The sequence below is a fragment of the Passer domesticus genome, chromosome 5, assembly GCF_036417665.1.
Source record: "Passer domesticus isolate bPasDom1 chromosome 5, bPasDom1.hap1, whole genome shotgun sequence".
Classification (NCBI taxonomy): domain Eukaryota; kingdom Metazoa; phylum Chordata; class Aves; order Passeriformes; family Passeridae; genus Passer; species Passer domesticus.
The window spans coordinates 2,519,942-2,547,269 of NC_087478.1; the positions used below are offsets into that span (position 1 = coordinate 2,519,942).

At 49.4% G+C, this 27,328-nt stretch overlaps 1 protein-coding gene across 12 annotated transcripts in view; it reads left to right on the forward strand.

Annotated features, from left to right (window-relative positions):
• PFKFB3 (6-phosphofructo-2-kinase/fructose-2,6-biphosphatase 3) overlaps nt 1-26,848 on the forward strand; it is a 41,061-nt gene extending 14,213 nt beyond the window's left edge. Inside the window, exons 1-18 of one of the 12 annotated variants that reach the window (XM_064421699.1) lie at nt 6,586-6,669; nt 7,064-7,178; nt 11,360-11,485; nt 11,782-11,878; nt 12,140-12,206; nt 12,340-12,414; nt 12,720-12,776; nt 14,466-14,590; nt 15,329-15,536; nt 16,212-16,358; nt 16,488-16,592; nt 17,562-17,691; nt 17,864-17,926; nt 18,085-18,149; nt 19,653-19,823; nt 20,849-20,871; nt 22,679-22,729; nt 23,987-26,848. In XM_064421699.1, the coding sequence (XP_064277769.1) occupies nt 7,100-7,178; nt 11,360-11,485; nt 11,782-11,878; nt 12,140-12,206; nt 12,340-12,414; nt 12,720-12,776; nt 14,466-14,590; nt 15,329-15,536; nt 16,212-16,358; nt 16,488-16,592; nt 17,562-17,691; nt 17,864-17,926; nt 18,085-18,149; nt 19,653-19,823; nt 20,849-20,871; nt 22,679-22,729; nt 23,987-23,993 (1,596 nt within the window). In that variant the 5' untranslated portion in view covers nt 6,586-6,669; nt 7,064-7,099 and the 3' untranslated portion in view covers nt 23,994-26,848. Of the gene's footprint in view, nt 1-6,585; nt 6,670-6,707; nt 7,179-11,359; nt 11,486-11,781; nt 11,879-12,139; nt 12,207-12,339; nt 12,415-12,719; nt 12,777-14,465; nt 14,591-15,328; nt 15,537-16,211; nt 16,359-16,487; nt 16,593-17,561; nt 17,692-17,863; nt 17,927-18,084; nt 18,150-19,652; nt 19,824-20,848; nt 20,872-22,678; nt 22,730-23,986 lie in introns of those variants that run through there. The other 11 variants (XM_064421707.1, XM_064421704.1, XM_064421700.1 and 8 more) reach the window with 11 other exon arrangements.
• The last annotated feature ends 480 nt before the right edge of the window (nt 26,849-27,328 follow it).

Here is a 27,328-nt window from a genome sequence, read left to right on the forward strand (position 1 = left end):
CCCTTGCTATTAGGACCAAGCCTGAACTTCTGCAGCCAGGTTTTGTTTCAAGAAGAACCAGTATTAAATTCCTGGGACAGGGATATCCTGACTTCTTGCCATTTAATTACCCTCTAACTACTTTTAGAAACCCGTGTTTCCTAGAATCACAGAATGGCCTGGGTTGGAAGTGACCTTTAAGATCATCCAGCTCCAACCCCTGCTGTAGCAGGGACACCTTCCACAAAAATAGGTTGCTTCAAGCCCTGTCCAACCTTGGATGCTTCCAGGCATGGGGCAACCACAACTTCTTTGGGCAACCTGTGCCAGGGCCTCACCACCCTCACAGTAAATAATTTATTTATAATATCTACCCTAAATCTACCCTCTTTGCCACCTATGGAGTCAATTATCTGTATGGTTTAGCCCGTTTATGGGGTGAGTTTTGTTTTGCACTAGTCTTGTACAGTCAGGAACTTTCACAGGACATTGCTCAATCCTCCTGGACCAGTTCCTGAGCAGACCTGCCAGCTTTGAGGAATGTTCCTGCTTTAATGGATGTTTGCAACTTCAGAATGTTATCTCCAAATTATATTTTTTGAGAACTGTAGGATATAATTATTTTTAAAAATTACAAATAAACCTCCTTTCTTAAATATGAACCTCCATCTGGAAGGCTGCTTTGGGGTCATCAGCCCTGGCCAATGCACACCCATTGTACACCTCCTCATTTTTGGTCTTAAGATTAAGATTTTGGTCTTGAGTCTTCCCAAGGATCATCCAAGCCACATAGGAGGTACCCACCTCTCTGAGGCCAGTGGAGGAAACCTTGAGTGATTTTGCTTTTAATTTGATGAATTGAGATTCAATCCAGGCTCTCATCCTTCCTTCTTGCCCATATTCATCAAAGCCAGGCATGCATTTACAACTCCCATTTCCCTTTCTGCTACCCTTTAACTCGGCCAATTATAACCAAACACCCCTAAGTTAGGGCACAAATCCAACACTCAAAAGAAAATAAGGTTTGAACCCTTGTCCTCCTGCCTGAAGAGTTATAAATTAAAAGAAATTAAACAGACAACTTTGCAGAGTGTTGACTTCAAGGAAGAGTTTACTTGAAAGAGTTCCTGCGTGGTTCAGAGCGTGGTACAGGGAGCTCAGAGCAGAGGGCTGAGCTAAAGCAGCAGGTCCCCAACCTGCTCTCAGCTGAATGAGGCTGAATTCTGCATTTCTGCAGCCCCTTCCTGGCTTCTCCTGTCCCTTGGCTGCCAGGAAAGCCAGGTCAGCCCTGGGTGCAGCGTTTGACAGGGGCTGATAGCGCGGGTTGAGCAATGCCCTGTGCCTTTGTGGGGATTTCCCCTTCTGGGGCTCAGCCCTGCTTTCTCAATGCCAGAAGCTGAACCGCGTTGAATTCCCCCCCTTTCTCTGCTTGTGGCTATTTTTAGGCAAAGCTGCACCCACAGGCAGGCCTGTGGCAAGCCCAGGTCTTGCTCCGGTGTTGTTCCAGCGCCCGGCTGCTGTCAGCAATGATCGGATTTTCTCACAGCCGGCCGAGGAAGGAGTTTCATGAGCACATCAGGTGCAATTAGAGGGTGCAACAGGCTGAAAAGTGCACGGCTTGTTCGCAGCCAGGAGCACGCGTGTGGGTGAAAGGAGGGAGAGCTCTGGGGCACACGGCGTTCCCTGCCTGCATCCTGCATCCTGCATCCTGCACACCTCACTGCTGCAGAGGGACCAGGAGCTCTGCCCTGATTTCAGGGTAAACCCCTGTGCTGAGCAACATCCCTTAATCCCTGCAGGAATATCCCTGCAAATAATACCGTGAAGAGATGGTTTGGCTTGGCTTCTGTTCCCCTTTGCGGCGGGAGGAGGAAAGGCAGTGTGAGACTGCAAGAACAGGCGGGTGAGAGGAGAGAAATGAGGAAGTAAAACACAGCTTGTTTAGAGGAGGGGAAATAAAAAACTCTTTTCCATGGCAGAAAAACCCCGATCCATGACAGGGACAGATGCAGGAGCTCTTGGTGTCCCTCCCGAGCATCAGGATGAGGGAGCGGTCACACAGGTACAGTTCACACTTCGCTCCTTGTTTGTTTATTCCTGTAACTGAAATACCTGCGAGGGGCGAGGGAGGCAATTGAAAACTGCAGGCGCAAAGGACCGTGAACTCCAGCTGCCTCTCCAAATCCAAACATTTTTATCAGCCTGATAAAAATCAGACGTTTATCACCTCCCCTGCCACGAGGCTGACCCGTAGCAGCTTTTTTTTCAAGTCCTTCCAAAGAAAGCGCCATCAGCGGCGAAAACTACTCAGCATCCAGCTGGCAAGGGGAGGGGTCGGTCAACCACTTGATTTCCTTCCTGACCTTTCTGAAAGCATCTAATTCCCCGAAAAAAATGTTGCAGACAATTTTCTTGGCTTCTCCAGTATCCCACTATTTAAAATTATTTTTGTAAGTGAAAAATTTAGCGATTTTTTGTTGTTGTTGCTGCTGTTTGTTTATTTTGCTGTTTGTTTGGGGTTTTTTTCCCCCTGAAAAACATATAAATTCCCCTTGCTCAGCCCAGAGGAATAAATTTTTCAGTTGCAAGAAAATGTCATTAACGCACTAATAAGAGTCTGGGCAGCTGCTGCCGGACTTTTGCAACCACCCTCCCGGGGTAGGGAGCATTTTGGAAAGGCTTTAAACTGGATGAGAGTAGATTTAGATGGGATGTTAGGGAGAAATTCTCTTGTGTGGGTGTGGTGAGGCCCTGGCACAGGCTGCCCAGAGAAGCTGTGGCTGCCCCTGGATCCCTGGAAATGTTCAAGGCCAGGTTGGACAGGGCTTGGAGCAGCCTGGGATGGTGGAAGGTGTCCCTGCCCATGGCAGGGGGTGGGATTGGATGATCTTGAAAAATCCCTTTAAACCCAAACCTGGCAGTGATTCCGAACTTTGTGCCCACATTCCAGGCTGGTAAACCAAGGCCACACTGGAAAGTGCTGCAGATGATGCTGCCCTGGCATGAATGGAGCACAATGTGTGGCTGCATCTACACGGAGATGTACACACAGCTCCCAGCCACCCCCCTCCAAATTCTAACCATGCAAAGAATTCCTGGATGTGTGACTCGGATCCCACCAGGCATCCCCCCCCCCCCCGAAAGGAGAGGATGCGTGTTGCACTGAATGTAGGCAAGAACGTGACTGGTCCTTCCCGTCCAAGTTTCCTTTAGAGGGAATCAAATAAATAAATAATAAAATAAAAAGACATTCAAAGAGGAGGGTGAATCATGGCTTAGTCAGAGTTGGTGCTGGCATTTTGATGCTGGGGGGTGATGTCAGGAAAGGCTGGCTGGTGACCAGTAGGTTCTTCCAAAGGGGATGGAGAATGAAGTCTGGAGCTGTTATTTTGGGATGCATCCAGAGCCTAATGCCACTGTTCAGGATGGGTTGCTAGGTGAGTTAGATGTTGGAGCAGCAGTGGAGCAAAAGGGGGAATTGAGAGGTTTTAGTTTTGGTGTTTCGGAGAAGTTTGAAGACTGTAAACCCCATAAGAGATGGGTATCCCATTCTCACAGAAATGGAGTTTTCCCCCTTCTCTCCCAGACTTTCCCTTTTTGTACTTCCCTCTCCCACCTCTCTGGACCTGCTGCATTCATCCCTTGGACACTCAAGGTCAATTTTTTTCCCATCTACCACTGGGACTTTCACATTTCAAACCCTGGCATTACATTTATACCCCTGTCCCTGCTCATTTATTAAATATCTGCCATTTATTAAATATCTTCTCATTTATTAAATATCTGACTGGGGTATGCATGGCAGGACCTCCAGCCTACACTGGCTGGTTGATTCCTCCCTCCACCCTCTGTCCCACAGTGAGGATCACTGCCTGTCCCATGTCACCCCGTGCCTGTGCTGCCTCCCAAGGAGCTGACACATCTTCCTGACAGCATTCAGGCTGCAGCAGTGACTTGATTTCCTGAAAAATCGCTGAGCTAAGCACTCCTTTGGGCTTCTTATCGCAGCAGCTGCGAGCAGCATTTTATTTACCAGTCCAGGTGCTATTTTTAGGAAGCTGGGATTTTGCACAGCACGATTTAGGAGGGAGAAAAATAATCCTCTGAGTGCACCTAGTGCCATCCTGCTCCCTGCCCTCTCCCCGGGGTGCAAGTGCCTTAAAAATAGCAGTGCTTCTTCCAGCTGACCTCCCTCGGAGCAGCTGGGTGCTGGTGCCTTTGAAATCCAGGCCACTTATTTAGGAGTTGAAGCTTTCCGCTCCAGTTATTTAGGAGTTTCTAAGCCAAGAGTCACTAGGTGGATCTAATTTGAAGCGACTGTGATTTTAATTCAGGCAGGGTTTCACTTTCGGGCTCCTTTTCATGTCGTGGGGGTGGTGATTTGTGAGGTGGGAAAGAGCCACGGAGAGGGGAGAGAGCTGCTGGGGGAAGGGGGATGATGCCCGAGTTCCTTGTCCTGTGAAATCATGTGAATTTTTGTCCTCCTTCTGACTCATGCTTCAGCTGGGAACCGACTTTCTGTTGCCCTACATGTGAAAAGGATTTGGGGATTTTGTGCAGAGTGGTCCAGGGAGGGCAGTTGTGCCTGACTCCTGTCCCATCCTTGCCAACTGGAGCACTCACAGCTCTCTCCCATCTTCCTTCCCACATCCCAAATCTCTGGTTCTTTTCCAGCTCCCTCATAGTAGCTTTTCTTAAAATTTCTTTTTTTTTTTTTTTCTTTTTGCCTGTGAATATTTTTTCCCTGTGTAGGAGAGGGAAAGATTGTGCACTTTTTACTTCATCTTGGCTCCATGTAAGGAATTAGCCAGAAATATCTTCCTTCTAAATGCGTTATAAAAATACAAGCCTTTGCTTCCAGAGAAGGAAAATGCCCTAAGTAAAAAAAAGATTATTGAACATTTTAGGTATCCAAGATGCTCCTTATCAGGCTTTAAATTTTGAAGTGAATTTTGCTGTATCAAGCACCATCAAAGCAGATGCTCCCACCTCTACAGCTCTTCCCACCCGTGACACATTCCCACATTTCCCTGCTGTAGCAAATTCCCAGAATCATTCCAAAGAAACCCCTCCATGCGAGGTGGGATCATCCCCATCAGCGCTGGGGGACAAGGGGGTTTGAGCACCTGCGTGTTTGGGATTTGGGCACGTCAGAGGAATTTCCAGGGTGGTCCCAACCCCTCCGTGCTGCAAGCAGAAGCTGTGTGGGGGCGTCAGCATTGCTGGGGTGCAGTTTGCAGCCTAATTTAGAGTGGAAACATAACTTGCAGGAACCTGGCGAGTGGATTAAGATGTTTAATAAACTAATAAAAGAATGCAAATAAAATAATAATAATTAAGATGATGATGATGATTATATGATGATGATGATGATTATATTTATTGTATACGAACGTGACAATTAAGAACAATTAAATTATCAGTCAAATGAAAAAATAATTTTTAAAAAATGAAAAAATAATTTAAAAATTACAATAATTTAATGAAAACATTAAATGATAAATAACGAAACGGGATTATTAAATTAAAATAATAATAATTTTTTAAAATATTGATTAAAAATCAGCATTATGCGCCCGTTTGAGCATCCCCAGCGCCGCGGCCGCCCCCGGTGCGCTGCCGGCGGAGGGACGCGGGGAGGCCCCGGCCCCGCCCGGGCGCGGAGCGGGGCGGAGCAGCCGCGGTGGCCGCGGGCGGAGGCGGAGCCGCCGCATCCCGGGCATCCCCTCCGGGGGAGGCGGCGCGGCACCGCATGTGCGACGTGAGCGACGTGCAGGAGAGCCGGGCCGGCATCCCCCGGCCCCCCGGGACCCCCGGCATCCCCCGGCCCCCCGGACCGAACCCGCAAGGGGCGCGCCGGCGGAGCCCCCCCCGTCCCACCCATGTTGTACTTAGGGTTCATTTCTCTCTTTTTTTCCCCTTCTATTTTATTTTAAAAATTTGTTTTAATTTTATTTGTCTCTAGTTAATTTTTATTTTTTATTTTGTTCAACTTTATTCTCAAATTTTTTTTAGTTGATTTCCTTCACCCCCTTCTTATTTTCTCCTCTATTCCCTATTTTTTCTTAATTATTTTTAATATTAATATTTTCTTAATTATTTTTAATTTTTTTCTCTTTACATCTTTTACTCCTTTTTTATTTTTAAAGCATTTTTTAAAAAAGTCATTTATTGTCGAGTTTTCATTTTCTTTTTTTTTTAATTAATTCAATTTCCATAATTTTGCATCATTTTACATCATTTTACACCATTTTACACCATTTTCCCTCGCTGATTGAAAAGACGCGAGGAGTGAAATAGAGCATTTATTTATCCACACATATTTCAGTCCGGGGGGGTCCCCTGCTCGCCCCAAATTCCCGCTGTGGGGGCGGGGTCGGTGTCGCCTTCCCCCCGCGGAACAAAGCGCGTCCTTTGTCCGCGCTGCAGCGCGGGGCGCGGCCGGCAGGCGGCAGCAGCGGCCGCGCCGCCATCCCCGCCTTCATCCTCATCCTCCTCCTCCTCCTTCCCATCCTCCTCCTCCTCCTCCGGAGCCCCGTTCCGCCCCGCCCCGGGGGCGGTCCCGGCCTGTGCGGATAGAAATAGGCGGCCCGGCGGCTGCCGGCACATCGTGAGCGGAGCCGGCCGGAGCAGCAGCCCTGCTCCTTCCCCGGCTGCCTCGCGTGGAGATTCTCCTGCCTTTCTTCTCTTTTTATTGTATTTTTTTCCAATTTTAAAAGAAAGATTTTTTTTAATTTTTTCTTTTTTTTTTTACTATCTGGGTTTTTTTTTTTTCACCCCAGATATATTTTTTTTTTTCCAGTGGGGCTCGCCCTCGCTCCCTCTCAGCGCGCAGCGGCTGCGCTGGGGCCATTTCTGCCCGGCTTTGTGCCCTGCAGACCCGGCCCTCCTCTTCCTCCTCCCCCTCCTGCCGTAAAACCTTCACGAGGCTCGCAGCAGCATCCGAAAGCGCCGCAGCCGCTCGCCCAAACCACCGGCTGCAACAAAAACCCTTTTTATTTTATTTTTTTATCATACATTTCCCCCACCTCCTTCCCCCTCCCTTTTTTTTATTTCTCCTCCTCCCTCCCTCAAACGCATCAAGGTGGACGCGGAGCGCAAAAAGACCTTTGTTTTAAAAATGCCCATGGAGCTGACGCAAAGCCGCATCCAGAAGATCTGGCTTCCCAATGACAACCGCCCGGCGCTGCCTCGCCGCTGTGAGTACGGGCACGGCAGCATCCCGGAGGGATGGGGATCGGCGTGGAGGGATGGGATGGGGAGCTCTCCTCTTTCTCCGTGCACCGCGGCGGGGCTCTTTGCAGCATCCCTGCAGCATCCCCCCTGCATCCCGGCGGATCCCCCGCATCCCGGCGCTGCCCGCATCCCGTGACTCAGTCCCGGCAGGGCAGGGAGGTGCAGCCGGCTGTCACATGGCCCCGCAGGATGCGGGGAGCTGCCGGCACACGCGTGGCCCCGTTTCCACTCCAGCCCCGGGATTAAAAGGGAAGGGAGCGGGTTGTTCGCCTCGCAGCCCGGGGTGCCAGCTCAGCTGGGATTTTCACGGGATTTATCAATGGCAGGAGCATGAATGGTTCGGGTTGGAAGGGACCGTAAAGATAATCTCGTTCCACAACCCTCCTGCCATGTGACAGGATATCTTCCACTGGACCAGGTTACTCCAAATCCTGTCCAAATCTTTTTTTTTTTTTTTTTTTTGGGACGGAGGAAGGAGGATTAGGGCGATGTATTTAGGGGAAAAAAAAAAAATCCCAACCAGACACCAGCTGTTTGCAGTTTACTATTTAACCCTGAGGGGATGAGGAGGCAGGTGGAGGGGAAGGCAGAAATTAGTGCTGGAACTTCTGCAGTGCTTTCCCCTTGCCTCTGAAGCTCGGAATATAAAAATGCTTGGGTCGTCCCGGTGTTGCTATAAACCAAATTTTGAATCTTGATCCGATCCGAAAGCTCAGGAAGGAGCCCTTTAAGTCACCCACCAGCTACGCTGACAACCTGCCTGTTGTGCGACTCCCAGGAATGTGCGGAGCCGGGATGGAGGGGGTGGCACTCGCAGCCTGGCGAGGGATGGAAGTGGCTTGGCGTGGGTGAATCAGTCTTTCCGATGCTTGCCTTCATCAGGCGCTTAAAGTCGCTTCCGATGTTTATTTACCTTGGCTGGAAAGTTTCCCCTTGTAAATAATAATAATATTTTTTAAATATTAGATATTCTGTGATCTTGCCAGGTGCTGTTGCCCGTGGCTGTGGGTCAGGCAGCCCGGAGCAGATGTTGGGATGCGCAGCCTGCCGAGGAAATGGATTTCAGCAACAGGCTGCACATCTGGGTAGCCGAGGGGCTTTGCTTGCCCCTGGTGGTGTAAAACGTCTCCCGGCTTAATGCTTTGCACGTGTGTCTCTGTGGCTGGGTTTTCCTCAAGGGCTGGCACCTCTGAAAGAAATCCCTTGTGCATGCAGTGGTTTTTTTGCCACTTCGTTCGGCTGGCTTCTCAGAGAGAGCTCCCTTTTGGGAAGCGGAAAAAACGAACATATTTGATATATTAAGGCACCGAGGGGCTTATTAATAACGTAACGTGGCTTGTAATTATATTTTCTTGGGGTGGGAGCAAGCCACGCTGTGCAATGCGAGCAGGGGGTTTTTAGGCTTTTTTTAGCTAGCTCCTTTTTAACTCGAGGTATTTTAAACGCGAGGCGCTATTAATTCCTCAGCAGCAACAAAAGGCGAGGGCTGCAAAGAAGGGAGGGAAGGGAGGGAGGAATAACGGAGACCACTTCCAGCGCGATGCCTGGAGGGAGCGGGCGCATCCCTGCGAGCATCCTCTGCACGGACGCTGCCCCGGGTGTGAAACAACCAGTCCGACTGTGTGCCCGCTGGTCCGGGGCAGGCTGCAGGCATCCCTTCAGCTGCCCTTTCCACGGCGATCCATTAAATTGCTGTCACGCCGCACGTCTCTCACGTAGGGGCTGGGAAAGCCGAGCCGTCGGAGGCGCTGGCTGGGCAGAGCCGGGCGAGGGGAGGGGGATGCTCCGGCAGGGAAGGGGCTGCGCTGCCCCTCTCCAGCCTGTCGCTGCTTTTTCCCGTCCCTCCGGCTCGGTGGGTGCGGGACACAGGCGGGGATGTGCGCGTTCCGGCAGCGGTCACAGCGCTGCGAGGGCAGGGTCGGTGGAGGTGTTGGGATTGCAGCGGGAAGGAGCTGGGAAAAGGGGAATAGGACTGACGGAATGTGCTGTCTGGGCTCGTGGGAGGTTTTGGGGAATACTTAGGAGGAGACGGTGAAAATGCCTGAAGTGGCGAGGTGGCTGTTTTATCCGACTTTTTATAGAAGCAAATTTCCTTCCCTTTTGGGCTGGGTGTTTTTTTGTTCGTTCTTTCTTTTTTCTTCTCTTTCTTTTACCCACTGGTGAAACTGACTTTCTGGCAAATAGCAAAAGTGATAAGCTCCTTTTAAATACCCTCTAACTGAGCCTGAAAGTCATCCCTGCCCTTGACTTACCTGGCTAGATGTCGATAAGGAGTAATGAATATGTATTGAAATCCCTGATAGCTTCCCAGCAGCGGTGAAAAGAAATGATGAATGAGGGCTTTGTGAAAGACTGGGAGCAAAACACTGGGTTCTGTTTCATCCCTGATGCAAAGTTTCCCGGAGACTTTTGGTCTGGGCTCAGATTCCCGATGGAAAGTTGCTCACTGATGCCATGGGTGTTTTGGGAGGTGCTTCCCAGGTGCTGTTCCATTGTGCAAGGGCAGCAAAAATCCTGAATTAGGGGTGTTTTAACTCTTGCAGCAGCCTTTGGAGGTGACACGTGCATGCCTACACAGTGCCAGCCCCGGGGCTGTCACAGCTGTCTGGAGCCACAGGGACATGAACAGTACCCAGCATTGTCCCTTTGCTCTTGGAGTGCTTTTTAATGGCCCCAAATCCTCTTGGCTCTGCTCTTTGAGATCCTTTGTCCACTGGCAGGTAGGGAAAGGAAGTTTCCTTATTCAGGTATTATTCCTTCCTCCTCCCTTTATCTGATAAGTGTGTGGGTTTTGTGTAAAACAGACTTGCACCCATAGCTTGGCTAAGGATGTGAGATTGTTGGGCAGGGGGAAGTATTTTTCTGGGTATGTTGCACAGCTCCCTTGTGCCCCAGCACAGAAAATTGGCACTTGCTGCCAAAATCTTTGGGAGCTGCCCTGGGGTTTAGAAATTCAGCACTGGGCAGGGGGCAGGTTGCACAAAGGGAGTGAGTGAGGGCAGCTCCTGCCTGGGGAATGAAACAAAAAAAAAAAAAAAAAAAAGAAACTACATTTTAGGTAGTTTTTAATTTCTTGCCTGCTGAGTTTGCTTTGCTGAGAAACTTAGGAAGATGATGGGTGGCTTATCTCTGCCATCTAGGTACCAGTGCCATAAATCTTCCTTGTGGCCTTAATTTGGTTCCTCCAGCTGCTGGATTTATTTTCTCGGATGGGGAAGGTGCTTTACATGTTCTGTGGGTACCTCTCAGTTTGTCCTTTCCAGATCCAGGCTGACAAAAACCTACCCCAGCCCTGTGTCCATCCCAGGGAGCCCCTGGCATCCCCTGGTCCCACCTCCAGGCAGCTGTGACAGGCAGGCAGAGCTCTCCACCCAGGCCATAATTAAGCTGGGTTTTATGGCTCTGCCACCAGCCACTCACTCCCTGCATTCCTTTCCTATGAGGTCTCTGTGCTCACCGGGTGGATGGAAGAGTGGGTGAGAAATCCCCTGCAGGGTCCCATCTGTCCTGCAAATGCTGCCTCTGGGTTTTCTTTCCAGCTGTTTGGCATGGACCCTCTTCACCACAACAAACAAAACAAAAAAAATCCCAACAACCCAGCTTGGGTTGTGAGGAAAAAAAGGGATAAATCACTTGGATACCTGCTTTTAAATGCTGCTGGTTCTGTGGTTCTCTTGCCTTGTTTGTCTTTAGAAAATCCAGTTAGCTGGTTGTGTGGCAGCTAGAAATTTAGTCAAAGATTTTGGGAGATGCTCTCTGTGAGTGAAAATCTGGACCAGACCTGGTATTTCAGCACAGGCACTGCTGCAGAGAGGGGTCTGAAGTCCTTGGCTATCCTTGAGCTTTTCATGGAATTGCCAAGCCATTGGAATGTGAAGTTGTGCTTGCCTTGATGTTAATTTTTTTTTAATTTTTTTTTTTGGTTGCAAGTGAGGCAACTGAGGCACAGAGGCTCTCCAGAGAGAGCCTGGGCCAGCTGCTGGCTCCTTGCCTACTTTGACCCATCAGGATGTTCATGCTGTGGCTTTCATGTTTCCTCCAGCTGCTGAAGGACTTGGCAGGAGTCCAGATAAAAACAAGTGCCTTGTTGGGTCAGTGCAGGACGAGCTGGAGAACTAACAGCTCCTGTTCTTTTTCCTTGCAGCCTGTGGGCCTCAGCTTGCCAATTCCCCCACTGTGATAGTCATGGTTGGCCTCCCAGCCCGTGGCAAGACCTACATCTCCAAGAAGCTGACTCGCTACCTCAACTGGATCGGGGTCCCCACAAAAGGTAAGGCTTGCACTGGCTGCCAGGGGAAGGCAGGAGGTCTGATCCTCAGGAATCCCTCTAGATCAGTGCTTTGGGAGGTGGGGAGGTAGTGGGGGACATTTCCAAGATCCCACAGGTCAAATATAAATATCTGTGTTTTCATATTCTGCTGCACCCCAGCTTCTCCTTCACTTTGAAGACCAAGGGATGCCCTGAGGATGTAACTGTGTGGCCCCAGCTTGCTTTAACTGCAGAAGGTACATAATTGAGTCATGCCTCTCATTTTGATGGTTTGTTTTTTCCCTTTTCCTCCCTAGTTTTCAACGTTGGGGAGTATCGCCGCGAGGCCGTGAAGCATTACAGCTCCTACGACTTCTTCCGTCCTGACAACGAGGAAGCCATGAAAGTCAGGAGGTGAGTGTGGGCACCCTGACCCCACGTGGTGGTGAAGCCTTTGGCTGGGAGCAGAGTTATCCAGTTTGGGGGTGATGAACAGAGAAGTCGGGCTCTGAATTTCCCCTGGACTTGAAATTCAGCGTTGGGCTCTGAATTTCCCCTGCCTGCTCAAGGGGGATTCTGAGAGCTCAAAACTGAATCTGTACAGGATTGGTGACTTCAGGGTGACCACCACACCCAGAGGACAGCAGGGCCACACGTCTGTCCCCTCTTTTGCAGGCAATGTGCCATGGCTGCCCTGAGGGATGTGAAGCTGTACCTGACCGAGGAGGCCGGGCAGATTGCGGTGAGCTCCAGATGTGCTCTGGGGTTTGGCAGCTGTGCTGACCCCAAAGGTCCTCTGCAGTCCCTTCTCTGAGGAGGGGCTCTCTGGGAAACCAGGCCTTTGTGGTGCTAATTGAGATGTTTTGCTTTTAAAGGTTTTTGATGCCACCAATACCACGCGGGAGAGGAGAGGGATGATCCTAAACTTTGCCAAAGAGAACGGGTTCAAGGTTGGTACCATGGGACTCATGCCTGCATTGTGAAGCCTGCTGTAGTGTAGAGTTGGTGTATCTTCTTTCAGTCATGTGTTATCCTCATGCTGCTCCTGTGTGAGGGAGATTTCAACACTGGGTTTGATTAAAAATATGAAACTCTTCCTTCATTCCCTGTACTGAGCCATGGGGAAGGAAAGGATGGGAGTGGGGCAGAGGGAGAGCTCTGGTCAAGCAGGGAGGAGGCTGGGTTGAGCAAGGAGCTGGCTGAATGTTACAAACCTCATTGGTGGCTTTCAGCTGAGCTCTGCTTTGCTTCACAGGTGTTCTTCATTGAATCTGTCTGCAATGACCCCAACGTAGTTGCCACCAACGTTATGGTAAGTGTGGAACTGGTGGAAATGTCCTGCTTTTACTTTCCCTCCATAGAGAGGTAGGAATGGCATCACCTTCACAAACTCTGGTCTTCATGGTGGGCTTCATCCACCCTGATATCTGCTGGAGGGACAGCTCAGCATGGCACAGCCAGTCTAGGAGGTTCCTGGAACATGTTGGTGACTTCTCCAAGTGACAGCACCTCTCCTTGTTTGCTCTGTGTTGCACCTCTTGTCACCAACAAGGAGGTGCTGGTGAGGAATATGAAGCTCCAGGGCAGCCTGTGCTGCAGTAGCTGTGAAGTGAGATGTCAGGAGAGCAGATTTTGGCCTGGAGCACTGTGGGATAAAAAAACCCAGGAGGGAAGAGGGACCCAAGAAAATTGGTTCGTGTTCAAGGATCATCTTCTCCAAGTTCAGCTGTGATGCATTCCCAGCAAAGGAGCAGCCATCAGAAATGCCAGGATGAACAAGGAGCTCCTGGACAATCTCAAAACACTGAAAGGGAAGCCTACAGAGAGGATGGAGGCAAGGACAGGCAGCCTGGGAGGAATACAGAGATTGTCTGAGCAACCAGGAACTGGGTTGGGAAAAACAAAACCCTGACAGAACTGGGGGACTACAGGTGCAGTCTCACATCAGTGTTTGGGAAGATAATAGAGCAGATCATCCTGGAAACTCTGCTGAGGCACATGGAAGATAAAAAGGTGGTTGGTGACAGCCAGCATGGCTTCACTGGAGGCAAATTGTGCTGCCAGCCAGGGGCTGAAGAGTGTCTTTTGCTCCTGCTGGGAGCTGTTATCCCAGTGACCAACTTTTTGGGAGGTTGCATACAGCCTTTTCTACAACAAAAATGCTCAGCTTGCTACTTTTTTTTTCCCTCAAACTGGATTTTTTTGGAGGATTTTAATCCCTTTATTTGGAAACTAATGCTTGAAGGGTGAGAAAATCTGCTCCTAGCTGAGCATGGGATTTTGCTCCACAGGGAACTGCAATGAATGGTGCTCTTAGTGCTGGGATCAGTGTGGAAAATGCACCCCAGGCCTGGGATGCTGCCACATGTATTGATCCACTGTGTTATCCTGTTGGTTTCAGGACTGCTTGTGAAGTTACCAATGTGTAGTGCTGCTTTTCAGACACAAATCTTTAGGAAAAGCAGCCTATTAGTTTAGTTCAGCCAGGACTTAGTCTATGAGGGTTCTGGATATTCACACTGCCTGTTTCTAATGTCTTTCAGCCCAACAGCTTGCAGCAAATAATGCACAGAAAGGGGTTGAATGTTGCTATCATACTGTCTTGCTGCTGAGCTAGGATAAGCATCTTATCTAAGTTCATGTACTTCCCTCTCTCAGCTTGAATTTGAACCTGATGGGGCTTTTTGTAGCTATTAGGAAGCTCAGTTTTCCTGCTGTTGGGTGGTGAAGTGCTAGTCCAACTTCTGGGAGAATGGGAGTGGACTGTCTGTACTAATCAGGCAATGGTTGATACCAAACTGTCCCACCTGGTGCTTGGTTTTGGGTCTAATTTGCTTCTTTTCTGCCCTGTGATGAGTGATGGCAATAAAGTACTCATCACTTCCTTTCAACTAATCACTGAATCTTGGCAGGACTTTGAAATTCCAGATTAGCATTGTCTGGCTTGGAGAGCTTCCTAACTTTTCCTTGTGGCATATTTTTTTTTTTTTTTCTGTTGCAGGAAGTCAAACTGTCCAGCCCAGATTACCGGGACTGTAATTCCACTGATGCCATGGAGGATTTCATGAAGAGGATCAATTGTTACCAGGCCAGCTACCAGCCCCTCGACCCTGATGACTATGACAGGTAAAAGACCTTGACTTCTGAGCTGCCTTGAGCACCTGCCCTCTCCCCAGAGAAGAGCAGTGAAGGGTGGAGCTGTGTTTCACTTTGTCTTCAAATGCCTGACTGTGCTAGAATGATTTATGGCCAGGCCTCACCTTGAATTTAGGCCTTTCATAGGAAAAGCTGGTTTCCCCAGGCCCTATGCCAGGGAAATGGGCACTGATGCCTTCCCAGGCTCTTCTGGGCTCAGATGAGCTGTTTTCAATCTTGTTCTGCAGGTCTAAATACAAAGGCTTTGGGAAAGCACTTGAGTTGGAGTGGTTGAGGTGCTTTTTTTCATTGTCCCAGTTAAAGGAAGGGACTGCTTGGCTCACCACAGCATTGAGCAAGCCTTGTGGCTTGTGCCTGGTGGTTGTGTGCCTTGGAAGAGCTTTGCTGTCCTGCCTGACTCTGCAGGCACCTCCCAGCCCCTCCACTGCTCACAAACACTTGTGTGTGCCCTGCGTGGATTGTCCCAGTCCTGCTGATCCCTGTCCTGGGGAGGAGCATGTTCCCTGCTGGTCCTGTTTAATCCTCTTTACTGCTGCAAGAGGAGGGGTGGCGATCACACTGCTGCTCTTCAGCTCTCCATGAATCCCCAGTACCTGTTGGCTCCCAGCTGAAAATAGCCTGCAGGAAATCCTTTGAGCTGGGTGATTACATGGACAGAGATAAACTCACAGGGCTGCTTTGGAGAATGACGTCTCTCTCTGTCCCCAGGGAGCTTTCTCTCATCAAAGTCATCGACGTGGGCCGGCGGTTCCTGGTCAACAGGGTTCAGGACCACATCCAGAGCAGGATTGTTTATTACCTGATGAACATCCACGTCCAGCCCCGCACCATTTACCTCTGCCGGCATGGGGAGAGCGAGTTCAACCTCAAGGGGAGGATTGGGGGTGACTCTGGCCTCTCCAACAGGGGCAAGAAGGTGAGGGAGGAGGAAAATGTGCCCCTGTGGCTGTAGTAGATGCTGTGCCTTGGGTTAAATGTGTGAGGAATGGTTACTTGCTTTTCATAGTTTAGAAAGGTTTGTTAAACCTTATCAAAAATACAACAGAAGACTAAATAGAGAAGAAAGGTTATGGCACAGGAGCAAAGGATTATCCCTGCCTTATGCTTTCTCCCCCATACAATGGAGGTTTTCCCTTTTTAACCCTTTAACCCCTCCCAAAGTCCTGTCCATCAACCCCTTCTTTGCTGTCCAGTGGTGGAGCTCTCTTCCTCAAATCCTGATTGGAGGTCAGATGTCACCATAGTGACAAGCTGGCCCTCCCAGATGTCCCTTAATAACCATGTGAGGGGGTAAAACATAACTATAAATCTGAAAGACTTTTCTTAACCTATATACATGATATTTGTCTGTTAATTGTGATAGCCAATCATTGCATTACTCATTGATCACAAATGCATGTTTGATGACAGCTGAGCTGCTGAGGGTCCATCTGTAGCTTTTGGGGATCAGTGAATGTGTGGCTGCCCTTCCCATCAGGGCAGGAGGCTGATCTTTCTGCCTATGGAAGGCAACACTTACTGGGAAGTAGGGAAGAAGGCCAACTGGGAAGCTGTGGACCAGGAATCAACCTCTTTTTTCTATGTCCCACAGTTTGCAGTGGCACTGAACAAATTCGTGGAAGAGCAGAACCTGAAGGACCTCAAAATTTGGACCAGCCAGCTAAAGAGGACAATCCAAACAGCAGAAGCTCTCCAGCTGCCCTATGAGCAGTGGAAGGCACTCAATGAAATCGATGCTGTGAGTATCTGTGCAGCTGGATGGGGCTGGGTGTTACTTGACAAGAGAAAGTGAGGTTTTGTCTGGTGGCTGTGGTGATGCTGTTTGACTTGCATGTCCAGTGACCTCGTGCTTGTCCTGCCCTGGCAGGGTGTGTGTGAAGAAATGACCTATGAAGAAATCAGGGAGCAACATCCAGAGGAATTTGCTCTGCGTGACCAGGATAAATATTACTACCGTTATCCTTCTGGGGAGGTAGGTCTGCAGGACTTTTACTTTAAATGTGGCCTTTTTTCCCCTCATTCTGTCTTCTACTCTTGAGCAGAGGAGCAGTGGGAGCTCCAAGAAACTAGAATTAAAAGAGCAGGGCTCGTGTTTTCCTCTACCTTGAGCTCTTGTGAAATCTTGGCATATGAAGATCTCACTGAGAAATGTCATTTAACAAACAGTCCCACTGACTTTATAACAAATTAGCATGGAAAGGTCTCTGGAGGTTTCTAGTCCAACCTCCATAGTTATATCTGCTCACAGTTTTGTGCTGCCCTAATTTTCTTTCATTTCCAAAAAAAGCAATTTTCACCTTGTTCTCAGTATCATTCCCTAAGGGTTGATGGTAATATCTCTGTTTCTGGCAGTCTGCTTTCAGGGTATGACACAATGAGGTGGGAATTGACATCAATTCTAGATGATACTTTAGGCTGTGAATTGCTAATTATCCCCAAATTAAAAGTCATGCCCATGGACATTTCAGGAAAATCTTTGGAGACATCCTCATGACCCTGTATCTAATAGAAGAATATGTGGGGATATCAGACACAAACTCTGGGTGTCTGGGGCTCCTTCTGACTGCCTGTCATGGTTTTTATGCGGCCTTTCAAAACCCTAGGGTTTCTCAGGTTGCTCCAGACTTCTCAGAACTTTGATATCCTGTACCAAATCAAATATCAGTGTGATGGAGAGGCTCCATCTTCAAAGCCCTTGTTGCTTACCTTAATTAATTCTCCAGGCCTGAGCTGTGATTGACTGAGATGTGAATGGCTCCTTCTGTGACAGAAGAATTAGGAGTTCCAGAGTAGCCTGAGGATGAGGATTTATTTGTTTTTAGCAGTTTGTTGGTTTGCTGAGAGGCACGAAATCAGGAGGGTGTACCAAGACAAGGACTGTTTTTTTTGGGCAGCTCGTTGAACTGATTCCATGCCTCATCTCCCTTCCCTTCCTTCCCAGTCCTACCAAGACCTGGTGCAGCGCCTGGAGCCAGTCATCATGGAGCTGGAGAGGCAAGAGAACGTTCTTGTCATCTGCCACCAGGCTGTCATGCGCTGTCTCCTGGCCTATTTCCTGGACAAGAGTGCAGGTGAGCTCCCTGGCTCTGGGAAGAGGATTGGCCCTGCTGGGGGAGGGATGATGGATGCAGCTCTGGGGTGTTCACATCCTGGAGCGTGCATCATTTCGGTGTGGGGTGAAGGTGTCTGAGCCTGCCTGTGGAGGGGAGGTGGGATAACCCTCCTGCTTTGCTCTCTCTGCAGATGAAATGCCCTACCTGAAGTGTCCCCTGCACACAGTGTTGAAGCTAACCCCGGTAGCCTATGGTGAGTGAGACCAACCCAAACATACCAGGGGGGTTGACTTGTACCTCCTCCTGAATCCAGGCTGTGTGGGAGAAAAGCAGGGATCTGTGGTGGGGCACCTGGGAACATCCTGTGCCTGCTGGGCTTGCTGATCTGTCTCTTTGTGCTCCTTTCTGCAGGTTGCCGGGTGGAATCCATCTCACTGAACATTGAAGCAGTCAACACCCACAGAGACCGGCCAGAGGTGAGTGTTGCTTTTCCCTGGAGCTGTCCTTTGGTGTCCCCCTGCTGTCCCCTGTGATCACCTGGCAGTGGGAACTGCCAAATGGGGTGTGGGGAGATTGCACAGCTGGGTGCTTGGAAGTGCTGCTGGAAAACTGGGAGCATCAGGTGTGTTCTTGCTCTGCAAAGTCATGGCCAGTTGAGGGTTTTCCAAGGGAAAAGGACTGTTGCATGTTCCTGCTTCCCAGTGTGTTTGCCCAGGGAAAACTCCTCCCTGGTCTCTGACTTTCACCCGCATGGTCATGTGCTCACCTGAGCAGGGAGTGGAGCTGTGGATGGAGAAGGTGACTTCTCCCAGGTCTCCCAGTTGGCTGGCAGAGCCTGGGCTCAATGCTTGCCCTCCATCTGCCTCTGAGGGTCTTTTTCCTGGGATGCCTGTGGCTATCTGTCATTCTGCAGGGTGGGAGGTGGCAGTGCGGGGCTGGGGGTGCTCTGTGGAGGAGACTCCTCCTGTGGAGAAAGACCCAACCCTACAGGAATCTATCTGCCAAGAGCTCCACTGGAGCTCAGAGGCCAGGACAGGAGGCTGCCAACTCAGTGTCAGGGCTGGGCAGCCACCCAGAGTGAGCCCCAGGGACCCTGGCAGCACCCATGTCCCAAGATGCTGGGACATTTCCAACTTGTGCTTAGTGGTGGTGGAGCCCAAAGTGATGCTGAACAGTTGGGGCTGTCCCATTTTGGCCCACATCTCCTTTCCTTTGCTTCCCCTGTCAGGTGGCAGCACCTGAGCTGCCTGTCCCTCCCTGCAGCTGTGGGGGGAAGCCAGTCCTTCCCCTGCATGGGGTCACTGATGCTCTGCTCTGCCACCTCTCTGGGGATGGCAGTAAGGCCTTGGGTAGGACAGGGTGAGACCTGGGTGCCCCTGCTCAGCTTTGCCTCCATCCCTCCTTGCTTCCCTTGGAGCTTGGCGTGGTGCTGACCCTCGCTGGCTGCTCTGCTCCCGTGTCCCAAATCTTCCTGATCAGCCTAGGCTGGCTCATCTTCCCTCTTCTTGCTCCTCTCTCTGGGTGGAGGGACCAGCTTTGAGGAGGAGACCGATGGGCACCTCTGTGTCCTGCACAGTCATGGCTTGATTGCTGCTGGGTGTGTTCAGCTACCTGTAGTCCCTTTTTTTTTTTTGTCAGCTGAGACTCGGATGAGGAGAAAATCTGTCCTATGTCTGAGTGCAGAGCCAGTTTTTTTCCTCCTCCTGCCTTCTGTGCTCTTAAGCATTTTGCATCAGGGTTTTTTTGGGTTTTTTTTGGTTTTTTTTGGTTTTTTTTTGGTGCCGAGACTTTCAATGCATCCTTTGCTCATGGACAGTGACTGTGGGGAAAAGCAGAGGCCACTTTAAGACAAAAATGAAAACCAAAGCAACTTGCTTCTTTTTTTTTTTTCCTTTATAACTGTCGCCTTCTTCCTTTTTCTTTATTTTGCTTTATTTTTTTATATTTACTTTTATTTTCTTTGTCTCACTTTAATTTAGGAAGCAAAGAAGGGACCTAACCCGCTCATGAGACGTAATAGCGTTACCCCTCTAGCAAGCCCAGAGCCCACCAAAAAACCTCGCATCAACAGCTTTGAGGAGCATGTGGCTGTTTCTTCTGCCCTGCCAGGCTGTGTTCCTCAGGAAGTGCCCACGCAGATGCCGGGACAAGTTAGTTGAACTCTTCTTTTTTTTTTTTTCTTTCCTTTTTTTTTTTTTTTGGTTGTTGTTCTTGTTTTATTGTTTGTTGTCCTCCTGTCACTCCTGAAGCTGAGGAGCTGCTTGCACTTGTTGTAACCTGTGCTGCTGTCTGAGATGCATCTTCCTCCCACGGCTGCTGTCCCTCCCTGCCTTGGGTCACTGTTGATCCTCTCTTGGGTTTTGAGAGCTTCATCAACTTCCACCAAGCTCTAGACTGCGTTCATTTAGTGCCTTCACCATCCAGCATCAACCTCCTGAGGGGTCTCCTCCCTGGAGTGAGCAGGAACAAAGGGCTCATGCCTTCCCTCTGGGTGCTCTTGGCTCTGTTGTAGACCTGGGCATGGCCAGTAAATCAAATGCTCTTGTGCTTCTCTGAAGGAGGAGCTGCTGCCAAGACTCATCTTTGGCTGGAAGGGTCTCCTTCATCCTGGAGCTGTAGGCAAAATGGACCAAAATTGAGTAGAAGGCTCTTGGTGTGGTGAACCTGGGTGAAAGCCTGTGTGTAGCTGCCATGGTGCTCATGTGTCCTCTCCTCTGTCACCCACCCATGAAGGGATGTAGGAAGAGAGGCCTTGCTTGCTGCTCACTTTCCCAGGCACAAACCCCTCTCCTAAGCTCACTAAGGAGTCCTATATAATCTATAGGAGCCTTTGCCATGCTGCCCTTCCCACCAGCTGCCTGTTGGATCTCGCTGTCTTGCCCAGCCCTCTCCCTGTTGTGTTGGTGTGATGTCCCCCTCCTTGCCCAGATCCCAGGCAGAACAGGAATGGCTCCATGCTCCACCACTGCTCAGCTTGGTTTGCTGCTTTGCATGAGCCTGCCAGGACAGCTGGGTCTGTGTCAGCTCCCAGGGCTCTGCTTGGGCTGGTTGAGCCTCACAAGAAACCTTTTGCCAGCTCTGGCTGCCCAGTGCCCCTTGCTGCTGTCCACTGTCCTCTGCCCACTGTGGCACGGAGTTACTGACACCTCTCTCTGTTCTCTCTGTCTCTCTGCAGCCTTTACTAGGGAAGGCATGCCTGTAAGTACCTTCTTGCCTCTTATTCCCTCTTCCAATCATTTTTTCCATGTCTCTTGCCGTCCTGCTGGGTTGTTCTGTTGTTGCAAAATCCAGACGGGGTGTGGATTTCTTGGAGTTAATATTTTGCTGGTTTGGGGGGGGATTTGTTTAGGAAAGGTAAACAGGAAGCTGTGGGTCCTTGTTTGTGTCCTAGCTGGATGGAATGTCCCAATTTTGTTGTGAGATTAAGCAAATTATGACTTTTACTCTGATGATGCCTGTGGGCAATGCTGTTGGGGTTTCCTGGAGCTGTCTCCTCTGTGATAGCATGTTGTACTGTAGGTGAGAGACCTGGGTGCTCTGTCCTTCCTGAGGGCTCTGAGTTGTGTCTGTGAGTGATGGCACCAGAGAGGTACCTGAGAAGCTTCTGACCTTCTCAGGAATATGTTTTGTGGAGCTGCATGATCCTGGGACCAGCCATCTGCAGTTCTGCAAACTTGGATTTTTGGGAACAGTCAGCCTAGGTGTTGTGGGCAGAGTGAATGGAAATTGTCCTTCTCTAGCTCTCTTAAGAAAGCAAAACATCTTGAGCATTTGAAGCACTAATTATGAATAATCAAGGCTCTGGCAGTTTGGCTGAGGGCTGTTATATCCCCAGGTAACAGGAACAGGACAGCTCCTGGATAAATTCAAAGCCTTTGGACTTAGTTAATGCCACACTGAGTTGAGAGCAGCAGTTGTTATATGCTCAGAGGTCTTCTCAAAGACTGGGAAGACTTTGGGGCAGAGCTGATACTGGGTAGTGTCCAGGCAGTGTTTTGCTCTCTGAGGGTCAGTTCAAATCAGCCTGTGAGCATTCCTGGCTCAGGTTGTTTTGTGGGCTGAAGATGGAGGGATCTGCTCTAGCATGGCCAGGCCAAAGCTCAGCCCTGCTTGCCTGTAGCAGCTGTTGAATCTCATATTTCTTCCCCTTTTAGAATAAGTGTTTTTGAGAAAAGGGAAGTTAGGACTGTTGCACTTGGCTTTGCTGGTGGATGGGTTAGGTGGGATCACAGAGTGTAGAGATTGAGTTGCTCAGCATGGCCTGCATGCCTGTGATCCTCCCCCTGCTGCTCATGGCCACGAAAGCCCCTGATGAAACCTGATCCTCTTGGGTTGCTCTGAAAGCATTTTAGTTTTTGTCCATCCTTCCCTCCACCCTTTCCACACCTGTATTGGTACAAAAGGCACTGCATGCCTTTCTGCTGGCTGGGACACTGGAAACACACTGTTGTTGAGTTTGGGAGATGCAGATTTTGTTGCAGATTTTGTTGGAGCAGGCAGTGGTGGTTACCCATGCCAGGTGTAGGCTGGCAGCAGCAAGATTAAAATCTCCAGCTGCTGGGAGCCTGTCTCCCCTCCTAGAGTGGGACTTAAAGGCTGCCTTTGTGGGACCCATGAGGACATGCCAAACCCAAGGCTTGGTGACATTCACCCTGTTGTTAGCTCTGCTGTCTTGCACACTGGTTTGTCCTTCACTGTCACCACCTGTAAGGGGCTGGGGAGGTGGAAGATGCCTCTGTCACAACTGGCATCATGGTCCTGGGTTGGCAGTGGGAGGTTCACTGCATCAGCCCTCACTGTTGGGGTCTTGACCCCCATCCAGGGGACACCTGGGTGGGCCCTCAGAGTCTTCCTGCCTGTGGGGCTGAGCTGACTGGGGTTGTGGGACTCCCTGGTGTGATGATTTCTTTTCCTTTTGCTTGCTTTGTGATCCAAACTGCACTTTTGAACAGTCACCTGATTCCCCACTCCCTTCTTCTTCCCTTCACTTTTCATGCTTAAAAAGAAGACCCGTTTGTCACTTTCTCAAAGTTTTCTCTTTGCTAATATTTCCAAGGTAAATGGCTGTGGTGCATGTGGCTTTTCCTCACCCTCCTCCTGTCTCCTTAGACAACAGAAAGAACAGCTCAGCCTGCTCTACCTTGTAGCCTGGCTGAGATTCCTAGTGCTTGTGAGAGTCAGCTTAGGTAGTAAAAGCATTAAAAAACCCAAAAAAACCAACAAACAAACAAAAAAACCTGCCAAAAACCAACCAAACAAAAAAGTCCTTCCTAGCTGTTTCCTAGTCCTTTTTTCCCCTACCTTGTTTCATGTAGTTCTGTGAGTTGGGCAATGTCCTTGTGGTCCCCTGGGCTTTTCCTGGAGCAGATCTCTCCTGGGTGCTGGTCCTGCTTGTGTGTAGCTGGTTGTCTCTGGTTTTGTGGTCCTCACCACGTGCTGGTGGGTACCTGTTGTCATCGTTCTGTACCAGGGCTGTGTCTGGAGCACCTCTTGGGCCCATGGGACCTCATGGGGTGTCACCAGGGGAGTTGTGCTGCTGCTCTACCACTGGTGGTGGGTGGTCCTTGGCATGGCCAGCAGGAGCTGCCTGTTCTTGGCATTGACAAGGGTGGACAAACAACGACCTTGTCTTTGGCAGGCAGGGGGGGACACTGCCCACCCTCAAGGGGAGCAAGAGAGATGTTTAACTGGGCTGTTTGAATGTGGTCCCATGTCACCTTGTCTTGACCAAAAAGTAGCTTCAGAAGTGCAGACAGGGTGGGGTGGGAGTGTGTGGGGATTCTTAGTTCAGTCCAAGAAAGAACAGAGATAATTTCTCCCAGGCTGAGCCTGGGAAACTTAGAGAAAAGAATTAAAACAATTACTATCTCTCCTATAACCGTTGTTTATAGATATGCTTCTCCAGAGTGTGGTATTCATAGTTCACCAATAGTGGGAGAGGTTTTTACTTTGAGACCAATCAAGTCTCACCTTAGCAAGTCACATTATAAAAGACCCTCTATCTTCATTAAATTGCCTCCTGAAGAATGGGGTCTTTCATTCTGTCCCTGACTCAACAGCACCAGGAGGGGCTCAGCTCAGTTTTTAGGGATATCTAAATTCAAGCCCTGTAACTAAAGCCAGGCAATGCTTGAGGAGGGGCTGAGCAGTGAGTCAGTCACTCCTTTCTCCTCGGGTGGGCAGTGTCCTCCCCTCTCTGGCGGGTGCTTTGTGGTGACCCGTGCTTGGCTCTGTCCCCCTGTTCACGTGCTCCCAGAAGGTGCTGCTGGGCCGCAACCTGACCCCAACCCCTCTCCTTCCCCTCTCCTTCCAGAACATGAACAACTCCCAGAAGCCGTCGTGACTCCGTGGGCACCGCCGTGAGGCCGCCAGCTTCCCATCCCATCGCCATTCCCGAAGCTTGCTGCCAGCCTGGGCGGGGCTGGCTCTGCTCCTGCTGCCCGCTCACCCGCCAAACCCCGCGCTGCCCGGCGGGCAGGGATGCAGGAGAGCCGAGGAGGAGCCCAGCTCCCTCCCGGGGTCACCACCAGCTCTCCAGGCTGCAGCGTTTGCTCTCCTCTCCAGCGTCCTGTTAGGTCGTAGCGAGCTGTAAAGTGCTTCTGTAGTGCACAGGAGTTTAATTTTCTTCCCTTTCAGTGGTTTTTGATCTTCTGTGTAGATGATTGGTACCCACCCGTGCCTGGGTGGGGTGTGTATATATGTGGATGGTGAGGGGTTAGTAGAGAAATAGGGGGAAGGGGGTGGGTAAATGGGTTTTGCATTATTTTTTTAATTATTATTAATGTTGTTAATTACTTTTGAGCAAGCCCCTAACATGCTGTGCTGCAGTCCCTCACCCACACTACAGCTGGTCACACACGCCAGCCTGGCTCATGCAGATCTGTGAGCTCCAGGAAAGCAGCTGTGTGGACTCCTTCCCTGTGAGAACTGCTGGGTTTAATAAAAAAAACCAACCCATTCTTTCACTTTTATTTTTAAAATCAACATACCTTAAAGGGGTTTGCAGAGAATGTAGATCTGCTGCTAAAACTGGTTGAAAGATTCCTGCAGTGTATGAGGAGCCATGCCAGCAGGGGCTTGGGTGATGCTTTCATCTTGGGGAGCAGCCAGGGATGGTCTGAGATCAGGCATGGGTTGAATTTTGGGAAGGCTGGGCACTGTTTGAGGTGCTGTGCTGGTACTTCATCTCCCCTTTCTTCTTTTTTAGATGGAAGTGGAGGTATTGGGAAGGGCTTGAATCCCCAGGATTAGATGCATTTTGTAGACACACAGGTCTCATGGAGGTGGCCAGAGGTCTGGCTGGGTTGCAGGAGTTCCTGTCTGACTGCAAAGAGCCACAAGAAGGGATGGTTTTGTCTGTATTTTTTTAATTTTATATATACATGCACACACTTGTGTGTGTATATGTGTATACTTAGAAACTGCTTGGTTTTTGCACTTTATTTGTGGCAGAAGCATAACTACTTTATTTTTTTCCTAGTTGTGCCCTTTAACAGGGGAAGCCTGAATATAGGCAATTTTTTCTGTTTGTTTTTAATTGTATTTTGCATGCTGGAAAGCTGGGACTACAAAATAATAGTAGTTACAGTGTTTGAGGTGGGGGGAACAGGGTGAGGACCTGACTGACTCCATCAGCCAACTCCTAGTGCTTTGATCCATAAGATCCCTTGTTGGCAGCCTGTCCTGGGCTGGGAGACAGCAGTTAAAAATTGCAATTAACCACTATTGCTTTGTGCAAAAGTCTGTGGATTTTGGAATTTATTTTTTTTTTTAGGGTTTTAGGTTGGGTTTTTTTGTTTTTTTTTTTTTTTTCCCCATCTATGTGTAGCATCTTCTCCATGCCCATCTCATGGGTTTTTTTTTTGCTGGAGGCAGAAGGTGAAGGCAGCCACCCCTCCTGCAGCACTAGGCTGGGGAACTAGGGGTGAGCAACCCTTTGGATTCATCCTTCCCATGGCTTCCCCCAGTGTCCTGCGTAGGGAACACCATCCCCAGAGATGGAATCGGAGAGCTTTGGTGGAGAAATGATCTTTTTGTGAGAGCGTGCATGTCTTGGGGGTGGGTTTGGTCTGTTTTTTCCTTTGGGAAAAGGTGAACCACAGTGCCTCGCGCTCCGGCCGCGCGCTGGGAGCGGCACCGACGGCGGGAGGGCTCCGGGGCCACGCTCAGCCCGTGTGCCACGGGGATGGCAGTCCTGGCAGTGCCCTGCCTGCGTGAGCTTGTGCATATGTGTATCATATTCCTGTACAGATAAAACAAACAGCACTCCCCCCCCCGCTCTTCTTTGATTTGTGTTTTATTAGCCTCATTAAAAGCAGGCTTCTCCCTTTGTGCCCTGGGCGGCAGCTGCGCTTTCGGTTTCTCTGCCTTTCAGATAAATGAATGTTTTGGGGAGGCCACTCGCTTGGCTCTTTTCAGCTTCCTCCTTCGTGGGGAGTTTTTATCTCTCTCCTGCTGCTGCTGCAAAAAGATAAGCCAGCAAATACAAACATGACGTCTGGCTGCCCCGAGATCAATCCTGTACACGTGTAATTGCGCGGATGTTTTGGTGTGTATTTGTGTGTGTAAATATATAAATATATATATAAAAAAACAGAAAAAAAAAAAACCAAAATGGCCCTAAACTTTCATCCTTTAGTAATAATAGAGGTCTCAGTAGGTCTACGTAAACCTGAAATTTGAAGGTGGTGTTTTTTCCAGCACTGGGAAAACTGCTCATTTGGGTTTCTCTTGTGCTGGAAGGCTTGGTGTGATGGTGTCAACCCTGTGCCATCACAACTGCCTTAAAAAACTTGCTGTCCATCTTTTTGATTAATAGAGCCAAGGCAGATTGGTAGAGTGGACATGTCAAACCACACCAATGATTTCTTCCCCCACCTTTTTTTTTGTCTCTGGTTTGTTTTCCTTTGTGATACTTGAATTTATTTTTTTTATTTTTTTTTAATAGCAAAGCACTCCTTTATTTATTTAATGTATACTGCAAAGCTTGGAGAGAAGGGTGTAGTTACTTGGGATTCCTTTTTTTTTTTTTGATTTGTGGTATGTTGACTGTTCTGTATATATGTCTGGAATAATTGCCTGATCTAAAGCTGTGCCAGCTTAAAACAGGGTATGCCTTTCAGAAATTTGTATATTTTGCAGTTGCTGGACCAATAAAATACCTTGTTGAAATACAGATGTGATCTGGTTCTTCCTTGTGTCAGAACTCGTGCTCTCAGGCCCTAAGGGTCACCCTGTGCTGCCTCACATGTATTTCTGTCCCTCATAAGTAAAAATTCTCATAAAAGGGAGATTGTGGATGCTCCATGCCTGGAAGTGTTCAAAGCTAAGTTGAAGGGGGCTTGGAGCACCCTGCTCTAGTGGAAGGTGTTTTTCAAACCATTCTATGAATTCTACAAGTGTTAACGCCTACTTAGGACAAGCAAATGCACCCCCAAGCTGTACATGTTCCATAACTCTTGAGTAGAAAAGTGATGCATTGGGACTTGTCCTGCCTAGATCTAAATCCAGTGTGCAGATTAGGCAGGACTAGGCATTTATTCAGACCTAGTCTAGTTCTTGAAATTAAAGACCTGGGTGCTGGGTGAAGGGCTGGACAGGACCTGTCCCCTGAGATAAGGTCTGTCTGCCCTGAAGGCAGGAAAACAGCAGCTGC